Source organism: Typopeltis vanoorti, chromosome 18 (genome assembly GCF_054136105.1).
Source record: "Typopeltis vanoorti isolate ZY-2024b chromosome 18, IOZ_Tvanoo_1.0, whole genome shotgun sequence".
NCBI classification, from domain to species: domain Eukaryota; kingdom Metazoa; phylum Arthropoda; class Arachnida; order Uropygi; family Thelyphonidae; genus Typopeltis; species Typopeltis vanoorti.
Genome location: NC_143566.1, coordinates 108,613,729 through 108,636,697, shown reverse-complemented (window position 1 = coordinate 108,636,697; position 22,969 = coordinate 108,613,729). Strand labels below are relative to the sequence as shown.

The window sequence follows — 22,969 nt, the reverse complement described above, 5'->3', positions numbered from 1 at the left end:
GATGTCCAAAAAGTGCAACACCGCCAGAAATCATTGATCTGTGCACAATATGGTATTGGATGACTGGTGAGTCATAGTGTTGTAAAATTGGTGAGATTATAGGCATTTCAAAAGAGCATGTAGGATATATATATTTTGTATGAAGAAATGGATATGAAAAAAGCTTTGTGCAAGATGGGTACTGCGCTTGCTCACAGCAGATCAAAAATGCACTCTCACGAAAATCTCTGAACAGTGCTTGGAGCGTTTTAACAAGAATAAAAACTGATTTTGTGCATCGATTTATTACTATGGATGAGACTTGGATTCGCCGTTACACACCAGAATCCAAACAGCAGTCAAAACAGTAAATAAGCCAGTTGTTCAGTGCCAAAGAAGACAAAGTCAGTTCATTCAGCAGGAAAGGTAACGGCATCGGTGTTTTGGGATTCTAAAAACATTTTGTTTATTAATTATCTTGAAAAGGGTAAAACAATAACTGGGGAATATTATTCTGATCTTTTAACCAGACTAGATGCAAAAAATCATGAGAAAAGACCAGGTTTGCAGAAGAAAAAAATCATCTTTAAGGGATCTGCACTATGAATTGTTGGAACATCCACCCTATTCCCCAGATTTGGCTGCCTCTGACTTCTCTCTTCCCAAAACTAAAACTCTTCCTCACTGGTCAGCATTTTTCTTCGAATCAAGAGGTGATTGCAGCTGTAGAGGAGTATTTTGCAGATCTTACTGAGAACTACTACAGGGACGGGATAATGGCGCTGGAGCATTGCTGGAATCAGTGTATTAGTCTTAAGGGAGATTATGCTGAAAAATAAAAATAATTTTGAAATTATAAATTCGTTTTTTCGTTGTTAGGCTCAGAACTTTTCAGACCACCCTCGTACATATTGAGATTCTCACTAACAAAGTCCACTAACAGTTGAAACCTGTTAGTGGATTTTGTCTACAATTTCACTCAGAGTGAAACTGCAGATAGAAAAATTTAAGCATAGTCTAAATGCAGTTCCAGAATTAAATAACTTAAGAAAATATCTGGGAATAATTTTTAAGCTGTAGAAATTCAAACATCTGAATGTCTGAAATTTTTCTGTGTAGCCATGTTTAAAAAATTCTGGCAGTGAAATTTATTTCAATTTATGTTGAGGTTTTCAGAACCACTTAAGAGATTGAACCTATATTTTCTGTATGCACAATTCAAAAATTAGAAAAACTGATCAATGAAATTTTGAGTTCTCACTGAAAGTTCTCTTTGGTTTATTTGAATAAAAGGGACTTGCTTTCTACTCTAATAAATTTCATTTGATGACTTAAGTTTATTTAATATTGTATGAACAGAATTTATAAGTTTTGCATAATATTAAAATCACTGGTTTTGAATTTTTGATCAGAAAAGTGAAGTCTGGAAAACTTGACTAGGATCAAGGACCAGTGGCAGACTTATTTATATTTACACTTCTGCAATATCTTTCATAGGTGACTCAAACTTAGCTTATTAATTTCTGCATATTATTATTTCAGTTTTGCAAGTCTATTTTTAAGGATGACATTTAAAAAAACTTGATTGCACTTTTAGATAAGCCAATTAGTAAACACACCTTCATGTGACTGATGATATTTGAGTAATGCATGTTTATGACTGTAAGCAGTATTCCAAAATAAATATACTGGGGTAAACTGTGCCATGAATGAACAGTTTCAATTTGCTACAAATACAAAGTAAAAATGTGACACTTTCAAAAAAACGATTGCTGATAGGAGGCACAATTTTTCTTGTCAAATTTAATGCTTAACTGGAAATTCAAATATTTAATTTAACTAAACGATCTGAAAAATAACTAATGAGCGAAGTGCAATTTTATTCCTCCTCCCACAAGAAATAATGTAATATGATTCATTTTTAAATACAGTCGATTAAAACATCTTAGAAATTTATTTGAACTGTAAGCATTTGCATATTTGTTATGTGCAAATAAAGTACTGATTAAATGATGCATAGGCACACAATTTGCAGTCAAAGATTTTTGATTTCAAGTGTACCATGACAGGAATGAGGCTGCAGTGTCAGTTGCCCTCCAGAGTAGCGGAATAAAATTCAGAATAGTGTGGATAGGTAAACTTGTGTAATTATAAACCATGAAAGGGAAAACAAAAATTATAAAATTAGAATTCCTGAAACATAAGTTTGGTGTCACTCCTCTTAATGCTGCTGATGTGTAAAGCAAAGCTCAGTAGAAATAGAGCTACAACATAGCAATGATGAGACCAAAAATATTGAAAATAATCCAGAAAGTGAAGTTCAGATCAATGAAAAGATATGTACAAATAATATACGATTATTTTCACGGTATTGATGACAACACAGAATGATAAGAAAATAATATTTATTAACTTATTTGCCGATACTTTGCTGGTATTATATCCAGCATCTTCAGAGCACATAAACAGTTTGTCACAGTATGTGAAACAATTTGGTATAACAATGGAACTATTTTAACAAAATTGTAATGGACAACACAAGGAACTAAAGCCCTAATTAAGCACCATCTGTGTTAGAAAAAGAGAAAAAACAAATATTAATTAGATCTTAAAATGACTGTTTCCCCCTAGATTTTTGTAAAATTATAACATGTTTTCTTCCCAACATACTGTGAACACATAAGCCTTTCCATGCATTTAAAGTGATGTTCAGTTACTGAGAGGAGATCTAATCACAGGATTCTTGAAGGGAGAGTTAGGTTTACTATTGAGGAAACAACTTTGCCCTTACCTTCGAGGTGAAATCAGTTTTGCTGGATGCAAACATCAATAAAACCGATGTCTTGTATGCCAATTTCATTCCAGTGATTTATTTGTACATCGTTTTGTTTATCTTAAATTCTGTAATATTTTTTGCAATGTGTGTTCAGTGCAGTAACAAGGGTATGAAGCGCCTGTGGCAGGTGTCTAACTTGCACCCTCTAACCCAAAAATGACAAAAATTTAAATATAAAAGTTAAATTTTAATAAATGCAATATGATAAATACTATTAACTCCATCAAAACGAGTTGCAGTGTGTTGCAGAATTTGTGTGTCTAAAGCGGCGTATTGCCGAAATTTAAAAATACAATATAAAATAGCAGACTTTTATATCTATTTATTTATTTTGAATGTTTTGCACCCGTGTCTTTTGCTGCGCCCTCGTTGCAGCACTGTGCGTGTTCTCAGGTTTCATGTGAATGATCATGTTGGAGGTTTAATGGAGTATGATAGCACCAAGAAAGGATTAAAAACTATTTTTGATACTTCCAATGTTTCATCTCAGTTACTGAGATATCTTCAGGGAGTGCAACTGACACTTGTAACATAACACACACAAAGGCAACACAATACTGAATGAAACATGTGTATATGACTAAAGTCCTATCTAGATGGCATGCCTTCTATGGGCATTTGTTGGAGACCTAGCATTACTATAATTTAATAACATATTGAATCTGTTGCAGGCAACTGTTATTATAGTAAAAACCACTATAACCAACTGAAGTTCCAGCCAGATTATGGTATAACAGCATAAACACAGTTTTGTGTCTATCCTTGGTAATTAGCTAATTGTAACTGTTTATTTAGTAAATAAATAGTTGCAAATTGGGTAAATTTGGTTTTAACAGAAGTTATAATGCTAATATTAAATATTTTATTACACAGATCTTTTTTTATGTAAACCTTGAATTACTTGCACTTATCTATTTTGTCACAAGATATATGGTACAGTACAGAATGATCATGGAATCTATAACAGCAGTGGTCAACTTGCAAGATTGCTTGCTGTGACTCTTGAAGCAATTTTGGTTGTTATTATGGTTATCATACGAGACAAAAATTCATGATACATATATTTTTCTAAGTTTAAATATGTTTATAGTTAAGTATAAACATATATTCCTGTAGATAGGCTTATATGTTGGTAACACATGACTATTAAATTATTTAAGGAATTTACAATGTATACTGGAATATTAATTAAAAGAAACTTGAATAAATCTCATCTTCCTTTCCCTCTTTTACCTTGCAGTGTCAAGGGTTTATTAATAATTGGACCTCAAACCGTTCACAGGATAAAGTGGTCAGCCCTATGCCCCGGTGTATCCTATGCCTGTAGTGTTGAGTTCTCAAGGCTGGTTTGCCTGCTTTGCAGGATGAAAAACCCCAGAATAAACTGGGTAAAAAACCCCTATTCTCCATGTCCAAGACCAGCTAACTTGGCTATGGCTGAGGAAGATCATTCAGCTCCTCACGTCACCAGTGGGAATCGAACCTAGGACACTCCTTCCCCAGGCATATGGTTGCGAAGTGCACAGCCACTAGGCTAACTGCACGGAAAACTTTAATAAATACCTCCTATATTTCGGTAACATCACATTGCCATCTTCATGGGAACATACAACTATGACATGTGCACTCAGGCACTACAAAAAGCAAATGAGGCAGAAGAGAGAAAACTACTGTTGTTCCTAGAGTCCTAAAGGTGCCCCCCCTCCCCAGCAGGCTATGTTGGGTTGTCTTGGCTGTTGGGCTGAATATATGTATATATATCTGAAAAATGAAATTATGTATATATTTCTATATACATAGGTTTCATTTTTCACCGATATATATTATTATTATTATGTGACACCTCCAGGGAGTCAAAAGACTCATTGAGGGAGAGTGTGCTAATAGCATTGAACAGTTGAGTCCCTTTGAACTACTAACCACGCTCAAACTTGCTTAACTATTTGCTGAGCCATTAGTAGCAGAGGCTCTACCAATCGACCAACCTTTGCTGGCAATATATGTTACTAATTATATGAAGAGCCAAAGGCTTCAATTCGGCGACATGAACTTATTTAGGTTAAGGGATATCACATCCCATGTTGTTTCTTAGCCGAATAAGAAACTATATAAAGTTCGGCAATTCCAAGCGTAAGCAAATACCTGGATAGTGCAACACCTGACCCATCCTTTGAGTTTCTTATTCAGCTAAGAAACAATATGGGATGTAATATCCCTTAACTTAAATACATATATGTATTTATATATGTTTAAATTTAAGTTATTCTATTTTAAATAGTTCATATATATTTAAATATAAATTTAATTATTTTTAATTAAATTTTTAAAAATTTTGTTTATTGGAATTAAAAACAATATCTCTAAAAAGTTTGTGCAGCTCATTTCTTTTAATGAACTGCAAATTTCATTAACAGAGAAATTTACCTATATCTGGGTGTCACTTAAGTGCCATATCTAGATAACTGGGAGATCACCACATAACCTTTAAGAAGTATGTACAACTAACCAGTGCTATTGACTTAATGTCCATTCCTTGTCATCTTGTGGTATAACTTATTAATAAATATCCACCTGGATGCTAAAGAATGAGGATGAGCTGAAAATCTGGGATGCAGATACACTATTAATGACCAAAGCATTATGCATCAGCTTAAAACGATATGGTACAGCATGATGAAATGTTAAGTGCTGGGGTGTTTCCAAGTTAAAAAAAAACCAGCCTGTTTTCTTCAGGAAAATCAAGGATCAAATCAAGGATGTCAAGTTTGTTCTGTTGAACAAACTCAACAGAAATAATAGACATCAATATAAGACAAGCTGCTGCACTGGCAGAATCAGAAATATACTGATAAATAACTGATGTAATTGAGAGGATTAAAACAGATGTGATTCCTATAAACATAACATCTAAGATTCCCATAGGTGTTATATTTGGACAGAATGATCAGGGAAAGGATGGAGTAGCTACAGCATTCAACATGTAGACAGATTTAAAACGGAGATATTAGACAGTGAAGTTTATTTGCACCTATAGTTCCACAGAAGGTTCTACTCTGGAAGAAATAAAGGAATTTTTTTAAGTCAATTAGGCTGCTGACAAATAAGCTGTTTCATATTGAGATCTAAACAGCAGATTGAATACTTGACATACAGAAATATTTTTGGAAAATTTGGAAAAAAGAGCCAAGGTAATAATATAAATACTTGCTATATTTCTGTTCAGGACATGGACTAGTCATTACTAATACCATGATCCCATTAAAGGTGTGTAGATTTTCACACAGAGAGAGACAGAGATAAGAAAAATCTTACTGTCAATAGTGCATCTTCATTCTGATACAAGAGTATACAGGGGATTTGAAACGGAAGTGATTACCATTTACTTTTAAACAGCATAAAAATGAATGTCATTTTGAAAAACATGAAATTTTAAAAGAGACCAGAGTTGAGCAGCTTTCAGAGATAACTACTCACATATACAAATATTCATCGTTGTCTGAGCAATTTAGGTATAGGCTTTTTATGTCCTGTTCCTGCTCTGCAGATGAAGTTGATCTTTCCATCTGAAACTTGGATTCCACAGCCTCTTCTTCCTGTAGGTTTATATTGTATTGTAGTGCAGTTTAGGAATCCTATTTTTATTCATCTTTTCTGTGGTGTGGTATAGCCAATTTTGCTGGTATTCTTCTATTTCTTGTATGATATTTTTTGTATCTAATCTAGTGAGTTCCCAGGGGAGTTCTTAGAAGCTTCATCTGTGCTGCTTCCAATCTTTGTCTGTTTCTTTGTTTTAGAATCCAAGTTTCACTTCCAAATTTGAGAGATGTTTTAGTCATATTATATAATCTTGAGTTTCTTTAGTCATTTGTTTTCCAAAATTTCTTTTAATTATGCCATTCATTCTATTGTAAAATTGTAGTCTTGCTTCCAATTATGAATCAGTATTGTATTGTGAGATTATATTTCCTAAGTACTTGGATTCTGTAACTTGTTCTATTATTTTATTGTTAAGATTTTAACAATAAAATAATAGAACAAGTTATTGTTAAAATTTTGACTTTGAATGGTGTTTCCACACATTGCCATAGCTTTTGCTTTTGTTTCAGATTTTCATTTGAAAATTTTTGCTATTTCATTTAGATGGTTAGTTGCAGTTTGGAGTTTATCTTCTGATTTGAAATTAGTATTTGATCATCTGCATAAAGTATTGTATTCAGCTGTATATTATTTGTTAGTTTAATTCCATCTTTGATAGTTGTTTTCCATTCTTTTAGGATTCTGTTTATATAAATATTGAATAGGATTGGGGATAAGCCACAGCCTTGTCTTACTCCTTTATTTATAGTTATAGGTTCTGATAAGGGGTACTTAAGGGTCAAAGTTGTATGACTGAGATGAGACCTCCACAGAGCATTTTAAGGAATGTGGACACTGAACAGGGCTTCTGATCTAATGTCCAATCCTCACCTTCTCATGGTGCATCCCTGTTAGATATCTACCTGGATACTGAATGAATGAGGTTTGGCTGGCAATTTGGCCTACCAAATTGTATTCTTATTGGCTTAAACCAAAATATAAAATGATGGTACAACATGACAGAATTTCATGAATGATGAATTTCATGACAGAATGATGGTATAACATGACAGAATTTCATTCCAGCTGGGGATGTTGCCTGGTTAAACAAGGCCCCCCATTGTTTTCGCCGGAGAACCAGGATGAACAGCAAAAAGTCAGCTACTGGAACAAATCCAAAAACACACAACTCAATGTCACCAGAGTTCAAGTTCGGTACTATCAACGTAAGAAGCCTGAATGGCAAAGAAATGGAGCTAGCTGAGGAATTGTAAAAGTACCAGATTGACAAAATAGGGACTGAAACAAAAAGACAAAAACTGGTGAGATCTTTCTTAGCAATAAATACAAAATGTTATATTCAGGCAATAACAATCAAAGAAAAGGAGTGGCCATAGTATTGAACACTAAATATGAGGCTAGTCTTCTTGAATGGCAGGCAGTCTCAAGTAGAGTGATGTGGGCAAATATCAGAATGGGGAGCTGGATAATGACTTATTTGTGCCTGTGGTCCCACAGGCACAAAAAATTCCTCCACACTACTAAGGTAGAAGTGGAGGAATTTTTTGAGGCTTTAGAGAAAGCAACTGACACAATAAAAAAGGTAAAGTTGGTCCTTGTTGGGGATCTTAATAGCAGAGTAGGAAATGATTGTCAGATATACAAAAATATTTTGGGAAAAATTGAAGAAAAGAGAAGAGCTAATAATAATGGAAAATATTTGTTGGATTTCTGCTCAGGACATGAACTGGTTATTACTAGCACAATGTTCCAACATAAAAATGTGCACAAATTCACATGGAGAGAAGAGACAAGGAATAAGAAAAGTCTCATTGACGATAAACAATATATAATATATTGACTATAAATACCTTTAAATATATTACTCATTTTCTATGATATTGTCGATATTGATGTTTTCTCCCTGGTGCAGGATAGCAGGGTGTACAGAGAATTTGAAATTGGAAGTGATCACCATTTAGTCATGAGCAGAATAAAATTGAATTTCATATTGAAAAGAAAAACATGTAAGAAAGTTTTAAAGCAAATAAAAGTCAAGCAGCTCTCGGATATGAACTGTAAATGCACAAACATTATTCAAGAAAAAATGAAAGAGTTTGAAAACAGGAACCAAACCTTGGAGATTCAGTGGCAAGCTCTGAAAACATCGATTGATTCAGCCAGAGAGGCATGTGGTTAGGTTGTCTGCAAGGATAGAAAAATCAGAACTCCATGGTGGACACAAGAAGTTAAAGAGGCAATGAAAGAAAAGAAGAAAGCATACCAAAAGTTCATGGCATATAAGTCAGCTTGTGCTCTTAGAGAATACAGAGACAAATGTAAGAAAGCTAAATACTGTGTAAAACTAGCTAACAAAAGTCATGGGAAAACTATGGTAAGAATATAGAGATTAAAGATCAAGAAGGTGGCAAGATATTCTGGAGGTTGTTGAAGAAGCTTAGAAACGGAGGAAAGAGTTCTGTAAAAAGGAATTAGAGATGATAAAGGTAACATGAAAACTGGAGAAAAAGATATCCTTGAAGTATGGAGTAATTACTTCGAAAAATTGGTAAACGAAACAATCAGTGATAGCACAGTGGTAAAAAAACACTGACCAGTGTATGCAGTCAGAATACATATCCATACTTGAAGTAGAAAAAGCCTGAAATGTGGAAAGGCAGCTGGTGTAGATGTATTCAACCAGAAATGCACAAGTATGGAGGTATAAAAGTCTTACAATGGCTACACTGCATATATGAAGGCCTGGACAGAGGTACAAATTCCAGATGATTGGAGTAAAGCTCTCATAGTACCCATATATAAAGAGTGAAATAAAACTGAATGTGAGAATTACAGAGGTATTTCTCTACTGAGTGTTCCTGATAAGATTTATGCAAGTATACTTGAGAAACAGTTAGGATCAGATTTTTACTTTACAACAAATAGTTGAGAAATCATGGGAATATAACAAAGATCTGTATTTAAGTTTTGTAAATCTGGAAAAGGCACATGACAAGGTTCCAAGAGAGAAGCTATTCAAAACGCTACAGTTATATGGTATCAATGGGGCATTATATCAAACAATACTTAGTCTTTATTTGAATTATAAGTCAGCAGTTAGAATTGAAGATGTTTTCAATTACAGGGAGATGTTTTTATATTAAATCTGGTGTCAGACAAGGATGTAAATTATCCCCTCTGCTATTCATTATCTATATGGATCACATTATGATGGAAAGTGGTATTAAACATGATATTAACAGTAGAGATGTAATCTTTGCTTTATGCAGACAATGTTATACTTCTAAATAAATCCGCTACAGGTCTGCAAGATTCCCTGCATTGTGAATGGAGAACCTTTCTTGTATAGAAAGGTTTTAAAAACGTTTTAAAAATTTTCTTGACCATAAAAGCTCTGGAATGACTTCCAATGGGACTATATTGATCAAGTACATATAATATACAACTATGTTATACGAACTAGTTTCACCAACTAAGGCTGTTGGCATCTTCAGGGTACATAAATGATGTAAGGCACTCAAAAGTAAAAAACTTACAAACTATAATCAACCGATTCCAATTATATTAGACAAAGAACAGAGCACGTACAATACATGCATAGAGCGTGCATGATCTCACTTGTTATTTAGGAACGTTCTATGGTTGCCACTGTAATTCAGTTCTGGTGAGTTAAGAGATCTAATAAGGGTCTTCCAGGTCACGGGCAAGATTAGCCCTTGGTTCCTGTTAAGGTTTTGCATACAGCGGCAACTGCTGTGGCTTCTTTAAAAATTCGGGAGCGGAAGTCGTACTCTAAGTAAGGAATTGTGCTTCTGTCCCACTCTATGATATGGTTTGTTCTTGAGAAATGAAAAGCTAACCTCGATTTTTCTTCTCTGTTATTATTGACGTCACCAATGTGTTCTTTTTGCCCAATTTCAAGGCTCCTTGAAGTCTGGGCTGATGTAATTCAAGCTGCACGAGCGGGGTATGTTGTAAACTCCAGCATAGTTGAAGAAAGGATGGCTATCTTTTGGCAATCTTAAGAATTGCCTAATAGTTTCTGTAGGTTTAAAGGCTACTCTTATTTTATGTGGTCTAAGGAGTCTTGGATATCTTATTCGAAACTGTCCCTAAGTATGGAATGACAATGGTAGAAATATAACGTATGTCATCTCGTTGTCTTTGTGGGTGGTCAGAGAAAAGTATCTTGTGGACGAGTTTTCAAGGAAATCCATTCATGGTAAGGTTGTTAGATATCAGGGATAGTTCTTCCTGGAGGTCTTGTTGATCTGTTGTAAGGAGAGAGGCACAGTTCTTCAGCATGTGTACAATCCTAAGTTTCTGAGAAACGTGGTGGGAGGAAGTGAAATGTAAATAACATCCTGTACTGATAGGTTTGCGGTAAAATGAGAGGTTGATACCACCATTCGTTAGTTTCTTAATTAAAGTATCCAGAAATGGTAATTGGTTATCTTTTTCAAGTTCTAGAGTGAATTTGATTGTGTGGTGTAAAGAATTGATCTTGTTTAGAAAGTCTAACAGGTCCTTTTTTGTGTGGTTCCAAACAATAAAGATATCATCCACGTATCTCCACCATACTGTGGGTTTAGAGTCTACTAGAGACAAGATTTTACTTTCAAAATCCTCCATAAAGAGATCAGCACAAGATGGAGAGAGTGGGCTACCCATTGCAAGGCCAGTCAATTGCTGATATATGGTTTTATTCCACATGAAAAAGTTTGATGTTAAACAATGACGGAACAGAGAAGTAATATCTTGTGGGAGCAAACTTCCCAAAATGTTGATGACTTCCTCCACAGGGATGTTAGTGAATACAGATGTAACATCCAGGCTGGCGAGTAGATCTGTATTGGAGATTGAGATGTTGTTCTCTGACCACTCACAAAGACAACGAGATGACATACGTTATATTTCTACCATCGTCATTCCATACTTAGGGACAGTTTTGAATAAGATATCCAAGACTCCTTAGACCACATAAAATAAGAGTGGCCTTTAAACCTACAGAAACGACATTTCATATATATAAGTATCCAAATTATAGATGTGTGGTGTGAGGAGGCCTGCCAGGTGTTTTAGATAACAAGATAAGTGGGTGAATTGATTCCATCTACAATTGGGCGTAGTGGTATTCCATTTTTGTGAGTGTCTTGGTGTTAGTGGATGCATAGATTTCAATCTTCGTTTTAAGTCTATAGGCCAGTTCACCATGTGACGTATTAAATTGTTGGTGTCATTGTGATTCTTTAGTGTTGGATCTGTGACTAGGACACGGTAGGTTGATGTATCCGATAGTAAGCTGTTAATCTTATCTTCGTAATCACTGGTGTTTAAAATCACTGTGGAATTTCCCTTATCTGCCTTTAATATGATAATGTCTTTCTTTTTCTTCAAACTATACAATGTTCTTTTTTCCAGAGGAGTGATGTTTTTGTTAGGAGTTTTCTGGAAGATGAGAGGATGATGCTACTTTTTAATCTAATATCATTAGCTATGGGTTCCGGTAACGACTGCCTTTTCTATATTACAAATGAATTCCGCTCCCGAATTTTTAAAGAAGCCAAAGCAGTTGCCCGCTGTATACAAAACCTTAACAGGAACCAAGACTAATCTTGCCCATGATCTGGAAGACCCTTATTAGATCTCTTAACTTACCAGAACTGAATTACAGTGCCAACCATAGAACGTTCCTAAATAACAACAAGTGAGATCATGCACGCTTTATGCATGTATTGTACCTGTTCTGTTCTTTGTCTAATATAATATAGCTCTCATTACTCCTTGTCTCAGTATCATTATGGATACTGAGACAAGGAGTGATGAGAGCTTGGTCCACCTTTGCTTGGAGTTGCATGGTGTTGCACTACCTTACCTCAGTCCTGAAGATATTTTCAGGTGCAAACTTTGTTTGCTTACATGTTTAATAATTTTTATTTTTTTTTTTTTACTGTGGCATAGATGTTCATGATTTAAAATGTAAGAACTTGTATTCAATAGCTGGATGGCTTTGTAAAGTAATAGTTATTCAGAAATAATGCCTCGAGAAAAAGGGAACCTACTTTCTTGGATATTAAGGGACAGTACTATAGTATATTTAGACTGAGAGACCTGGAAATTATACTTATACAGATAAAATCTTTGTCCAGAATTTTGGATACTGCCAAAAGTGGAACTGGATGATTCCCCTCCTTTTTTGTGTGTGTGTGTGTGTGTGTGTGTGAGAGAGAGAGAGAGAGAGAGAGAGAGAGAGATTGAGAAATAGTTGACAGAGTACTGTAATCCAGGATTGTAGAACCTCTGCAGAAGAATGGGTATAGATATTCAATTAAAAAAAAAACTCATGCAATATTATCAGATAAAGTCAGCTAACAAGATCATTGATATATATATATCAAAGATGATGATTTAAAGAACAGAGCTCTGCAAAATCCTCCATCAGCTAAGATAAAGAATGATCCACTGCAGTGTTCTCCCCAGAACTTTTTACCAGCTGAGTGGAATGAAGCATTAGCCGGGCATACAAAAATTTTGAATAAGTTAAGAAAGACCCTTTTTCATAACAAATTAAAATAGTAATTTTATTAGAAATTATTTCAAACAAGGATAATATTTTATATAGTAATTATAACAAACAAGAGTAGGATTTTTCTTATTTTCTCATTAAATAATGAAAAATGCTCACAGCCTAAAATTCTGTACATTAATTCTTCTCTTCTTAGAAGCCCAGTTGTCAGCAGATTTTTCGTAATTAAAATCTGTTGGATCTGGTCCCTCCAGTGAAATCAGCATCAGATTATTTAGTGCTCTGACTGATGCAATTCCTCATACAGGTTTTTATCATTTTTAATGCAGAGAAACCCCTTTCACATTCAGCTGTGCTCACAGGTATGGCCAGTCCAACAGCAGCTAGTATTGCTAAATTTGGAAAAGACCCTATGAACTCAGATGTTGTTGCTAATTTCAGCAGTATTTTCTTGGATCTAGATTTTTGTATGACTGTTCATCAATCATTTTTGATGCAACTGCCCATTCTAGTTTTTTTTTTTTAATGTTGGGCCCATATACGAGAGGTTGGCTGGTCAACCTATAATACTTTAGTACTGTATATAGGTGGTGGGATGAGAAAGGAGAAACTTGTTGACATTCGATTTGAAAGCCTGTATATTGTATTTCTTGGGAAATACATCAGGGGGAAGACTGTTCCACAGTACAGCAGTAGCAGGGATGGAGGAGGAGGAAAAAAAACTTGTTCTGTGGGTTTCAAGGTGTACTGTGAAGGGATGTTGGGCGGTGGCTGTACGTGTTCCAATGGGTGGGGGAATTATTGATGCTGTTTCAGATGAGCATTTTCCATGAAAATATTTGTAGAATATACAAATTGCAGAGACTAAACGTCTATGTGAAAGTGGGGGAAAGTGAGTTGGTAAGAGATGGATCAGTCTAATTGCTCTCCTCTGTATTGAGTCAAGCATTTTGAGGGAGCTTTTAGAAGCCCCACTCCAAATGTGAGAACAGTATTTGATAGCTGGGCGGAAGTGTGGGAAACATTCTCAGAAGCCTCACGCTGATCATGACTTTCTACAATGAAAAGTCTTGAAAAGCAGGAAATGATTAGCATATCTGGAAATCTTGTTTCTAGGTGTTTAATAACTGTGCTTATGTATTTATCATATATTGTAGTCTTAAACATAATAACATTAGAATCTGAATAATCAATATGAAGGTGTGACCATTCACCTGAAAGATGCTGATGAAGATTTTGAAAATGACTCCCAGGAGTGTCCTTCAATTCCATGATAGATAGTTTTTTGGCTTCTAAGACTGGCTCTATTTCACTTAAGTCAACATCTTGCCTTTACCATGATCTAGACAAGTTAGATAAATGCAGTAACACATCTGAAAGCATCATTAGTGAAGCTACGAAATTGTATGTTCTGATATATTTACTTAAACCTTCAGCTGTGATATCATTTTGTTCGGTGGCTTCTCTTTCCAATCCTGACTGAGGAATTTTGGAAGAAGAAAAACATTTGCCTTAAGACAGGGGTGAGGAACCCCTCGTCCGCGAGTCTATTTCAATTTGCCCCTTTGGTAATGTACTCATATGTACATGTAAATAAAATTTTATAATAATTTAAATTTATTTAAATTTAAATAATTAAATATACAAAATCAAAAATAACTATATTATATAAAATATGATCGTCATACGTCTGCCAACCATCAAATCGAGACCAGCCATTAAAATAAAAAGAAATCAGGAGCATTTCTCACTGGCAAAGTTCAGACTGTCTCTGATTGGTTGCTTCCCAATTATTATTATTATTACCCAAGACCCCATGGAGTCAAAGACTCATCTAGGAGGTCCTTCCATCAAACACACAGCTCATCATACCATGCTTCAAACGCACTCAAATTCTCTGCAGACACCACACTCTCAGGCAAGGCACTCCAATCACTCTCAACTCCGCATAAAAAAAACCTGATTCTCACTCCCCCACTCACACCCCCCATACAACCTCCAGAGATGACTTTTGGTTCTCCCTGATCTCCCACCATCCTCTGTAGAACCTCTCCAGCATTGATCCCATAAAAACCCCTTAACAACTTGTAGGTCTCCACCATACCTCCCCTCTTCCTCCCATCCACCACTCGACATTCCAGAGGTCAGAAACCACCCCAGTCAGTCACCTCTGGACCCTTTCCAACATCCCTCTGAAAACTAGGTGACCAAATCCATGTGTGACCCAATCAAAGCCTTATACAATGGAAGAAGAATCTTCCTACCTCCACAAGTCAGCGTTCTCCGCACCACTCCCAGAAGTTCCACGTTGTCCTCACAATTTTGGCCACGTGACCCCCAAATTTCAGATCTCTATCCACCATCATCCCCACCTCTACTACCTCCGACAACACATCCTCACCAAGCACAAATTCTGCATCCCATCCTTGCTCTCCAAATTCCAAAACCCCACACCTAGGAACACTGAACTCACATTCCCATGCCCAATATTAATAATATTGGGATGGGTTTGTTTAAAAATATTAGCATATCATGATACCGAGATTGAAGAATTTTATGATCAATTAAAAGAACTAATGAAAAATACAAAAAAGCATGATATTAACATAGTCATGGGTGATTTCAATGCTAAAGTTGGGAAAGGTAGAAGTGGAGATGTAGTTGGCGAACATGGACTGGGCACAAGAAATGAGAGAGGTGACCGTCTTTTTCAATTCTGCCAGGAAGAGGAGCTAATAATCACAAACACATGGTTTAAGCTACCACCTCGAAGATTGTATACTTGCCGATCACCACAGGATAATAATGGGAATATAGTCAGAAACCAAATTGATTACTTACTAATTAATCAACGATTTCGAAGTTCTATAAAGAGTACAAAAACCTATCCTAGTGCAGATATTGCTTCTGATCATAACCTACTGGTGGCAGAGTTACAACTTAGACTGAAAGCTATGCTTAAGAAACATCAACAAAAAAGGTTTGATTTGGGAAAATTAAAAAACACAGAGATACGAAGCAAATTGAGTCAAGATCTGAATCAAGCGCTAGCACTTATCAAGAATGATGACATCATGAGGGTTGATGAATCGTGGGACAAGTTGAAATCTGTCTTCATAGAGAAATGTACCAATACCTTATGTCCTAATAGAGCAGTAAAAAAGAAAGCTGGATGACTGATGAAATTCTTTCTCTCATGGATCAACGCAGATCATATAAAAATCATAATCCAACAAAATATACAGAGGTTCAGAAAATTATTAAACACAAGATCAAAAAAGCAAAAGAAATCTGGATGAATGAAAAATGTAAAGAAATAGAAATTCTACAGGAAAAACATGACAATTTTAATCTACACAAAAAGATGAAAGAGACCTCAGGTATATATAAGAAAAAACAATTCTGTATCCTTCAAAACAAAAAGGGAGAAATTATATCCAAAAAGGATGACAAAATACAAGAATGGGTGAAATATATAGAAGAACTCTTTACTGATGACAGACAGAACCCAGAAAATACTTATGAACATATGGAAGGTCCATGCATTCTAAAATCAGAGGTAGAATGTGCATTGAACAGCTAAAAATGGTCAAGCCCTAGGACCAGATAGAATACCGGCAGAAATAGTAAAGTTATTAGAAGGTGACAACATTAACATATTAGTAAAGCTATTTAATAAGATCTATGATACAGGCATAATCCCTCAAGACTGGTTACGGTCGACCTTCATCATGCTACCTAAAAAAGTAAATGCAAAAACTTGTAATGACTATAGAATGATCAGCCTAATGAGTCACGTTCTCAAAATGTTTCTGAAAATAATTCAAAAAAGAATATACAGAAAATGTGAAGACACCATCAGTGATACCCAATTCGGCTTTAGAAACGGCTTGGGAACAAGAGAGGCCCTTTTCTGTTCTCAGATCTTATTTCAAAAATGTATTGACCAAAACAAGGTAATATTCATTTGCTTCATCGACTTCGAGAAAGCATTTGACAAAGTCCAACATGCTAAAATGATTGTACTATTACAAAGAATTGGATTAGATGGTAAAGACATCAGGATCACTGAAAACTTATATTGGAACCAAAAGGCATCTGTTCAAGTTGATGACATTATTACAGACTCCATTAACATCAAACGAGGAGTAAGGCAAGGATGTGTGCTGTCACCTCTTCTTTTTAACATCTACTCAGAAGCTATATTTCAAAAAGTCTTGGAAGGAAGAAAGGAAGGGATTAGTGTAAATGGTGAAATCATCAGTAACATCCGATATGCCGATGATACAGCTCTTCTGGCTGACAATATTCAGGATCTTCAAAATCTTTTGGAGCTAATAAATGCAGAGAGTGAAAAAATGGGATTAAAAATAAATATCACCAAAACTAAATTCATGGTCATAAACCAATTCTTAATTTAGCACTTTCTTTAAATAGGAAACAAATAGAAAGAGTGGCAAAGTTTAAATATCTCGGATGCTGGTTAAATGAAGATTGCAATCCAGAAATGGAAATAAAAGTTAGAATTGAAATGGCAAGAAAAAATTTTCTCTTGATGAAATCAACACTGTGTAACCGCAGTTTAAACTTAGAGCACGCATGGTTAAATGCTATGTATGGTCTGTACTGCTGTACGGTGCAGAAACTTGGACCTTGAAGACAACATCAATAAAAAGACTTGAAGCTTTTGAGATGTGGTTATACAGATGAATGTTAAAAATCCCATGGACAGCAAAAACGTCCAATCAGGAAGTACTGAAACAAATGGGGAAATCACGTGAACTTTAAATACCATAAAAAGAAGGAAAACAGCATATCTTGGCCACCTACTTCGTAATGAAAAATATAAGATACTTCAATTGATTATAAAAGGGAAGATAAATGGAAGAAGAGGACAAGGAAGACGAAGAAAATCTTGGCTGGCAGATATCAGACAGTGGACTGGTATGAACTCTGAGAGACTGCTAAGAATAGCTGAGAATCGCTCAAAATTTGCCAAGGTGGTTGCCGACCTCCGATAGGAGATGGCACTCAAAGAAGAAAGAAGAAACAGCCTATCAAGAAGAACTGTTTCTGACCATATTAAAGATATCACTGATGACATCCAAACTTCTTTGGAAATAGATTCAGCAGAATTTGTGTCTTATTCATTAGCCACCGATGAGACTACTGACATAATACTGCCATGACATTTTACCCACGTCAAAACATATTGATTTTTGACTTCGTTTTTCTCATGCAGTACTGCAAGTGCCTTGTAATTAACCAGTTGACAACTTTATTCAATTTATTTTTTTAAATGACAAGTTGTAGTGAAAAGCGTAAAAGAAGTGGTGAATGTGCTCTGTTTTGTGAAAAATGGACAGAACTATACTTCTTTATTGAAATTAATGACAAGTGCATTTGTCTTATTTGTAACGAACACGTTGCAGTTTATAAAACATATAATCTTGAACGACATTATTTGAGTAAGCATAAGAAATGTGAAAATTTAAAAGGATCAGAACGTTTAGACAAGATAGCGACTTTGAAAGAAAATATAATCAAAATCCAATCTCTTTTTAAAATTCTTATTCAGGAAAGACCATCTGTTACTCAAGCTAGTTATGCATTGTGTGAACAAATTGCTAAAAAACTTAAAACTCATAATGAAGGAGAGTTTGTGAAAGATTGTATCCTTACTGCCGTCGAGATTTTATGTTCAGAAAAACTGAGTTTGTTTAAAAACATTAGCCTATCAAGAAGAACTGTTTCTGACCATATTAAAGATATCACTGATGACATCCAAACTTCTTTGAAAGTAGATTCAGCAGAATTTGTGTTTTACTTATTATCCATCGATGAGACTAATGATCTGTCAAATACTGCAAAAATGGCTATATTTATGCAAGGAATAACTACAGATTTCAATATACGAGAAGAATTTCTTGTTTTAAAATCAATGAAGAGAACAACTAAAGGTAAAGATTTATTTGAAATGGTCAATTCAGCATTAAAGGATTTCAATTTACCGTATGAAAAACTGAGTGGTCTCGCCACAGATGGTGCTCCATCCATGGTAGGTCGTGAAAAAGGGCTCGTGGGTCTGATTAAGAATGAATTTAAGAAACAATTGAATCCAAATACAGTAGAACTCGGTTATAACGAATTCCACGAGACCGCATATATTTGTTCGTAATAACCGTTATTCGTTATATCCAAGAAGGTCATAATTTGAGCGAATTAAAAATGTTTTTAGATTTTTCTCAGCAAGGTATATTGGGTAACATAAATACATATGTGCATACATACATATAAAGAACAAAAATTTATTTTTAAAACTTCACATTTTTACATAAAAAATCATCAAGTGTGTTTTGCACAAGATGCATATTTCATACGTTTGAAATTGTTCCTTATACCACTAAGATGCTTGAATGTGTTGTCTGAACTTACAGATCGCAATTCCATAAATCTTGTTAAAATATGTAAAGCATTTTCTGCTTCACACCAGGTAATGATTTTCTCATCATTGCTATTTTCTTCCTCGGAGTCACTACTACTATTATCTTCTTCTGGTGTATGAGAGATTTGTTTTAAGATGTCAGCGTCTGTCGGTATACCCGAAGTTGCGACGCCATTATCAATGTCTATAAAATTATCAATCTCAGCGCACGTTTCAAAATTGTTCAAGTTTTGCGCTTTTAACCACACTGATAACAGTAAGTTATCCTCTTCATCTTCTTCAGATTCGCACTCGTATTCCGCAAGACCAGCTTTCTTAAAACAGTTTTGTATCGTAGACGATGACACCAAATTCCAAGCATCACTCATTAAACATACTGTGTGAAGTACACTGATCTTCGAGTCTTAAGCATAAGCATTTTTACGTGGATTTTTCTCTGCGTTCTATCAGTTCCAAGACTAACAGACGACGAAAATGGAATTTAAAACATCTAATTATGCCTTGATCAAGTGGTTGCAAGACAGATGTCACATTCGGTGCAAAAAAACAAGTTTTATGTTTGTTAAATTAGCTACTACAGGATGGGCAGGACAGTTGTCTATCAATAACAAAATTTTCCGGTTTTCACAGCGAAGATTTTTATCCCACTTGCGAATTTCATTTTCGAAAATTGAAGATGTCATCCAGGCCTTCTTATTCGCTGTATAATCAATGGGAAGTTTCTTTATGTTTTTAAAGCATCTAGGCTTTGCCGATTTTCCAATTACAAGAAGCTTTCTTTTATCGCTACCAGTCATGTTTGCACAAACTAAAACGGAGTCTATTTTTGATAAGTTTTCAGCCAATGCACTTTTCGTTTTTAAATTGAAAAGTTTTATCGGGCGTTAAATTATTAAAAAACCTTGCTTCGTCTGCATTATAAATGTTGTTGTATCCATACCTTCGTTTGATGTCCGGCCATACATTCTTGATCCAGTCAGAAACAACGTTTTTGTCAATGAACAATCCTCGCCACTTACTTTTGCCTATGCAAAAGTAAGTGGCGAGGCATTGTCCATTGACAAAAACGTTGTTTCTGACTGGATCAAGAATGTATGGCCGGACATCAAACGAAGGTATGGATACAATATTGTTTCTGTTCTTAAAGCGATCAATCCACCCATTGTTGCATTTAAAATCACTATAACCAAGTTGAACAGCAAATTTTTCGGCTTAAACTTTCAAAATTGGTCCGCTAATAGTTAAGCAAGCGGTTCTTTGCCTTTAAACCACGAAAGAAGTGCCTCGTCAACGTCACTTTTATTACACTTCAATAAATTGTTTTCAAAAGCTTTCAGGGTCAACTCGCAATTCTTCCAAATTGTTGATATTGTAGATGGGGACAAACCATACTTCTTTGCTACTGTCAGATTTGATTGGACAGTTTCCACCTCCCGTATAATTTCTACTTTTTCGGAAACCGATAAAATTTTCCGTTTGACTCCCGACATTTTTCCACAACCAGAAAATACGTACGTACGAAATGTCAGTAAAGGAACGACTAACGTGTATTATTCATTCGTTATTCCCGTGAAACGAATTCGTAATAAACATGAAATACATGCATTAAATCAAATGTAATTCAAATATACCTTCAAAATTATTCGTTATAAATGAATTTGCTATAACCGTGATCGTTATAACTGAGTTCTACTGTACTTTAATTGTGTGCCACTGCTTCATTCATATGGAAAATCTATGTGCAAAGTCACTCAAAATGAACAACGTCATGAATGTAGTAACAAAGGCCATTAATTTGATAAAAAGTAAAGGGTTGAACAACAGGGAATTCAAAGAATTTTTGCAAGATCTTGAAGCCAAATATGGGCACTTATTGTACCATTGTGAAGTTAGGTGGCTAAATAGAGCTCACTTAAAGACGAAGTGAAAATTTTCTTGGACATTAAAGAATTGGAGGATGAAAAGTTTCAAAGTGATTTAGCATTTTAGTAGACATAACTAGTCATTTGAATAATCTAAATTTGAGATTACGAGGCCCTCCAATCAGCTAATGACCTCTTTGCTCACTCATATCAAGAGCTTTGAATCCACATTTTCCAAAATTAAGAGAACACAATCCAAAATCAACAAGTGAGTGTGTTTTTGATGAGTATCAAAGTGTTTTGAATCCATTTCGAAGTTGATTTGAAAATATAAAAAATCAAAGAATTGAGTTACAAATATTTGAAACACCTTTTGATATACGCCCTGAGGAAGCTTCTGATTCCTTGCAATTAGAGTCGATTGATTTGCAGTGTGATAACACTATGAGATCAAAACATAAGTAATCTGCCTATATTGGACTACAAATCTATTGATTCAGAGAAATTCTCTTCTTTAAAAAATAACGCCTTGAAAATAGCTTCTCAGTTTTCTACTACTTTTCAATGCGACCAAATTTTTTTCAAAATTAAGTCTGGCAAAAAATCGCCTTCGTACAAGACCTCACTGCCAAAAATCTCGCCAATGAACTACGAGTAGCAGTCTCATCAAGGGCAGCTAATATTTCTAAGCTTTCACAAAAAAAGCAGTTTCAGCCTTCTCACTAAAAAGTTTAAGATTAAAGGTAAGCTTCATTAACTTTGATGAAATATTTAATATGCTATTACTGCTTTAATAAAGTTCTCAGTTAAAAGAAAATAAATATAATTTTTTAAATAAATTAAATATAGCCTTTGCTTGATTGTTATTTAATTACAATTGCCCTACACAATTGTAATTAAAAGATACCATATCAGATGTGAATGTTGCATATTTACTTATTGAGATATATATTGCACACCACATACATTATATATAAGAGTTAAAATTTGCCGGTCGCCAACGGATGTTTTTAAATTAGCAATTTTTGCCCTTCATACTTAAAAAGGTTCCCCACCCCTGCCTTAAGATATCATTAAACATGACTAAATAAGGCACTTAAGCAGCTGCTTGGGCACTAGCAAGAGCCAGTCGGTGGTTTACACAATGACAGTTGACCACGAGTCATCTGTTTTATCTTTGAGCAGTTTTGCAACTCCCTTTTGCTTTCCAATCATGACAGCTGCTCCATCAGATCCTAGGTCCACCAGATTACAAGTTTTTAAGCCTAAACTATCAAGGGTTTCAATTAGTTTGTTAGTTATAGTCTCAGCTTTGCCATCAATGATAGTGCAAGTTTATACAAAACTAACCCTTTTCTTTTTACAAAACTCTTTTCTAAGTTGACAAACATATTTAATGTACACAATCAGCTGTTTTAAAACTGAGATGTCTGTAGTTTCATCACATAAAACACTGAAATAATCTGCAGAATGTATATTTTTCAGTATTTCAGATCTAATTTCTGATGCTAAAATATCAATGAACTCTTGCATTATTCTTTCTGAGGTATAATGTGCATTTTTACCAACATTAAAAAGTTCTAAGTAGAAATAGGCCATAGCCTTGCAATGCTCAAGCAATTTTTCAAATAATGTTGTATGTGGTAACTCATTTTTCGCTAACCAATACATAGATCTTAAAGCTCACAGAAAAGCATCCCTCTGCAAGGTATTCAAAATTAAAA

At 34.9% G+C, this 22,969-nt stretch overlaps 1 protein-coding gene across 1 annotated transcript in view; it reads left to right on the top strand.

Moving 5' to 3' along the window:
* LOC150097048 (general transcription factor II-I repeat domain-containing protein 2-like) overlaps positions 1 to 22,969 on the top strand; it is a 48,272-nt gene that overhangs the window by 23,509 nt on the left and 1,794 nt on the right. The window contains exon 3 of the mRNA XM_090408114.1: positions 18,517 to 18,996. Coding sequence (XP_090264240.1) covers positions 18,517 to 18,996 — 480 coding nt within the window. The remainder of the gene's footprint in view (positions 1 to 18,516; positions 18,997 to 22,969) is intronic.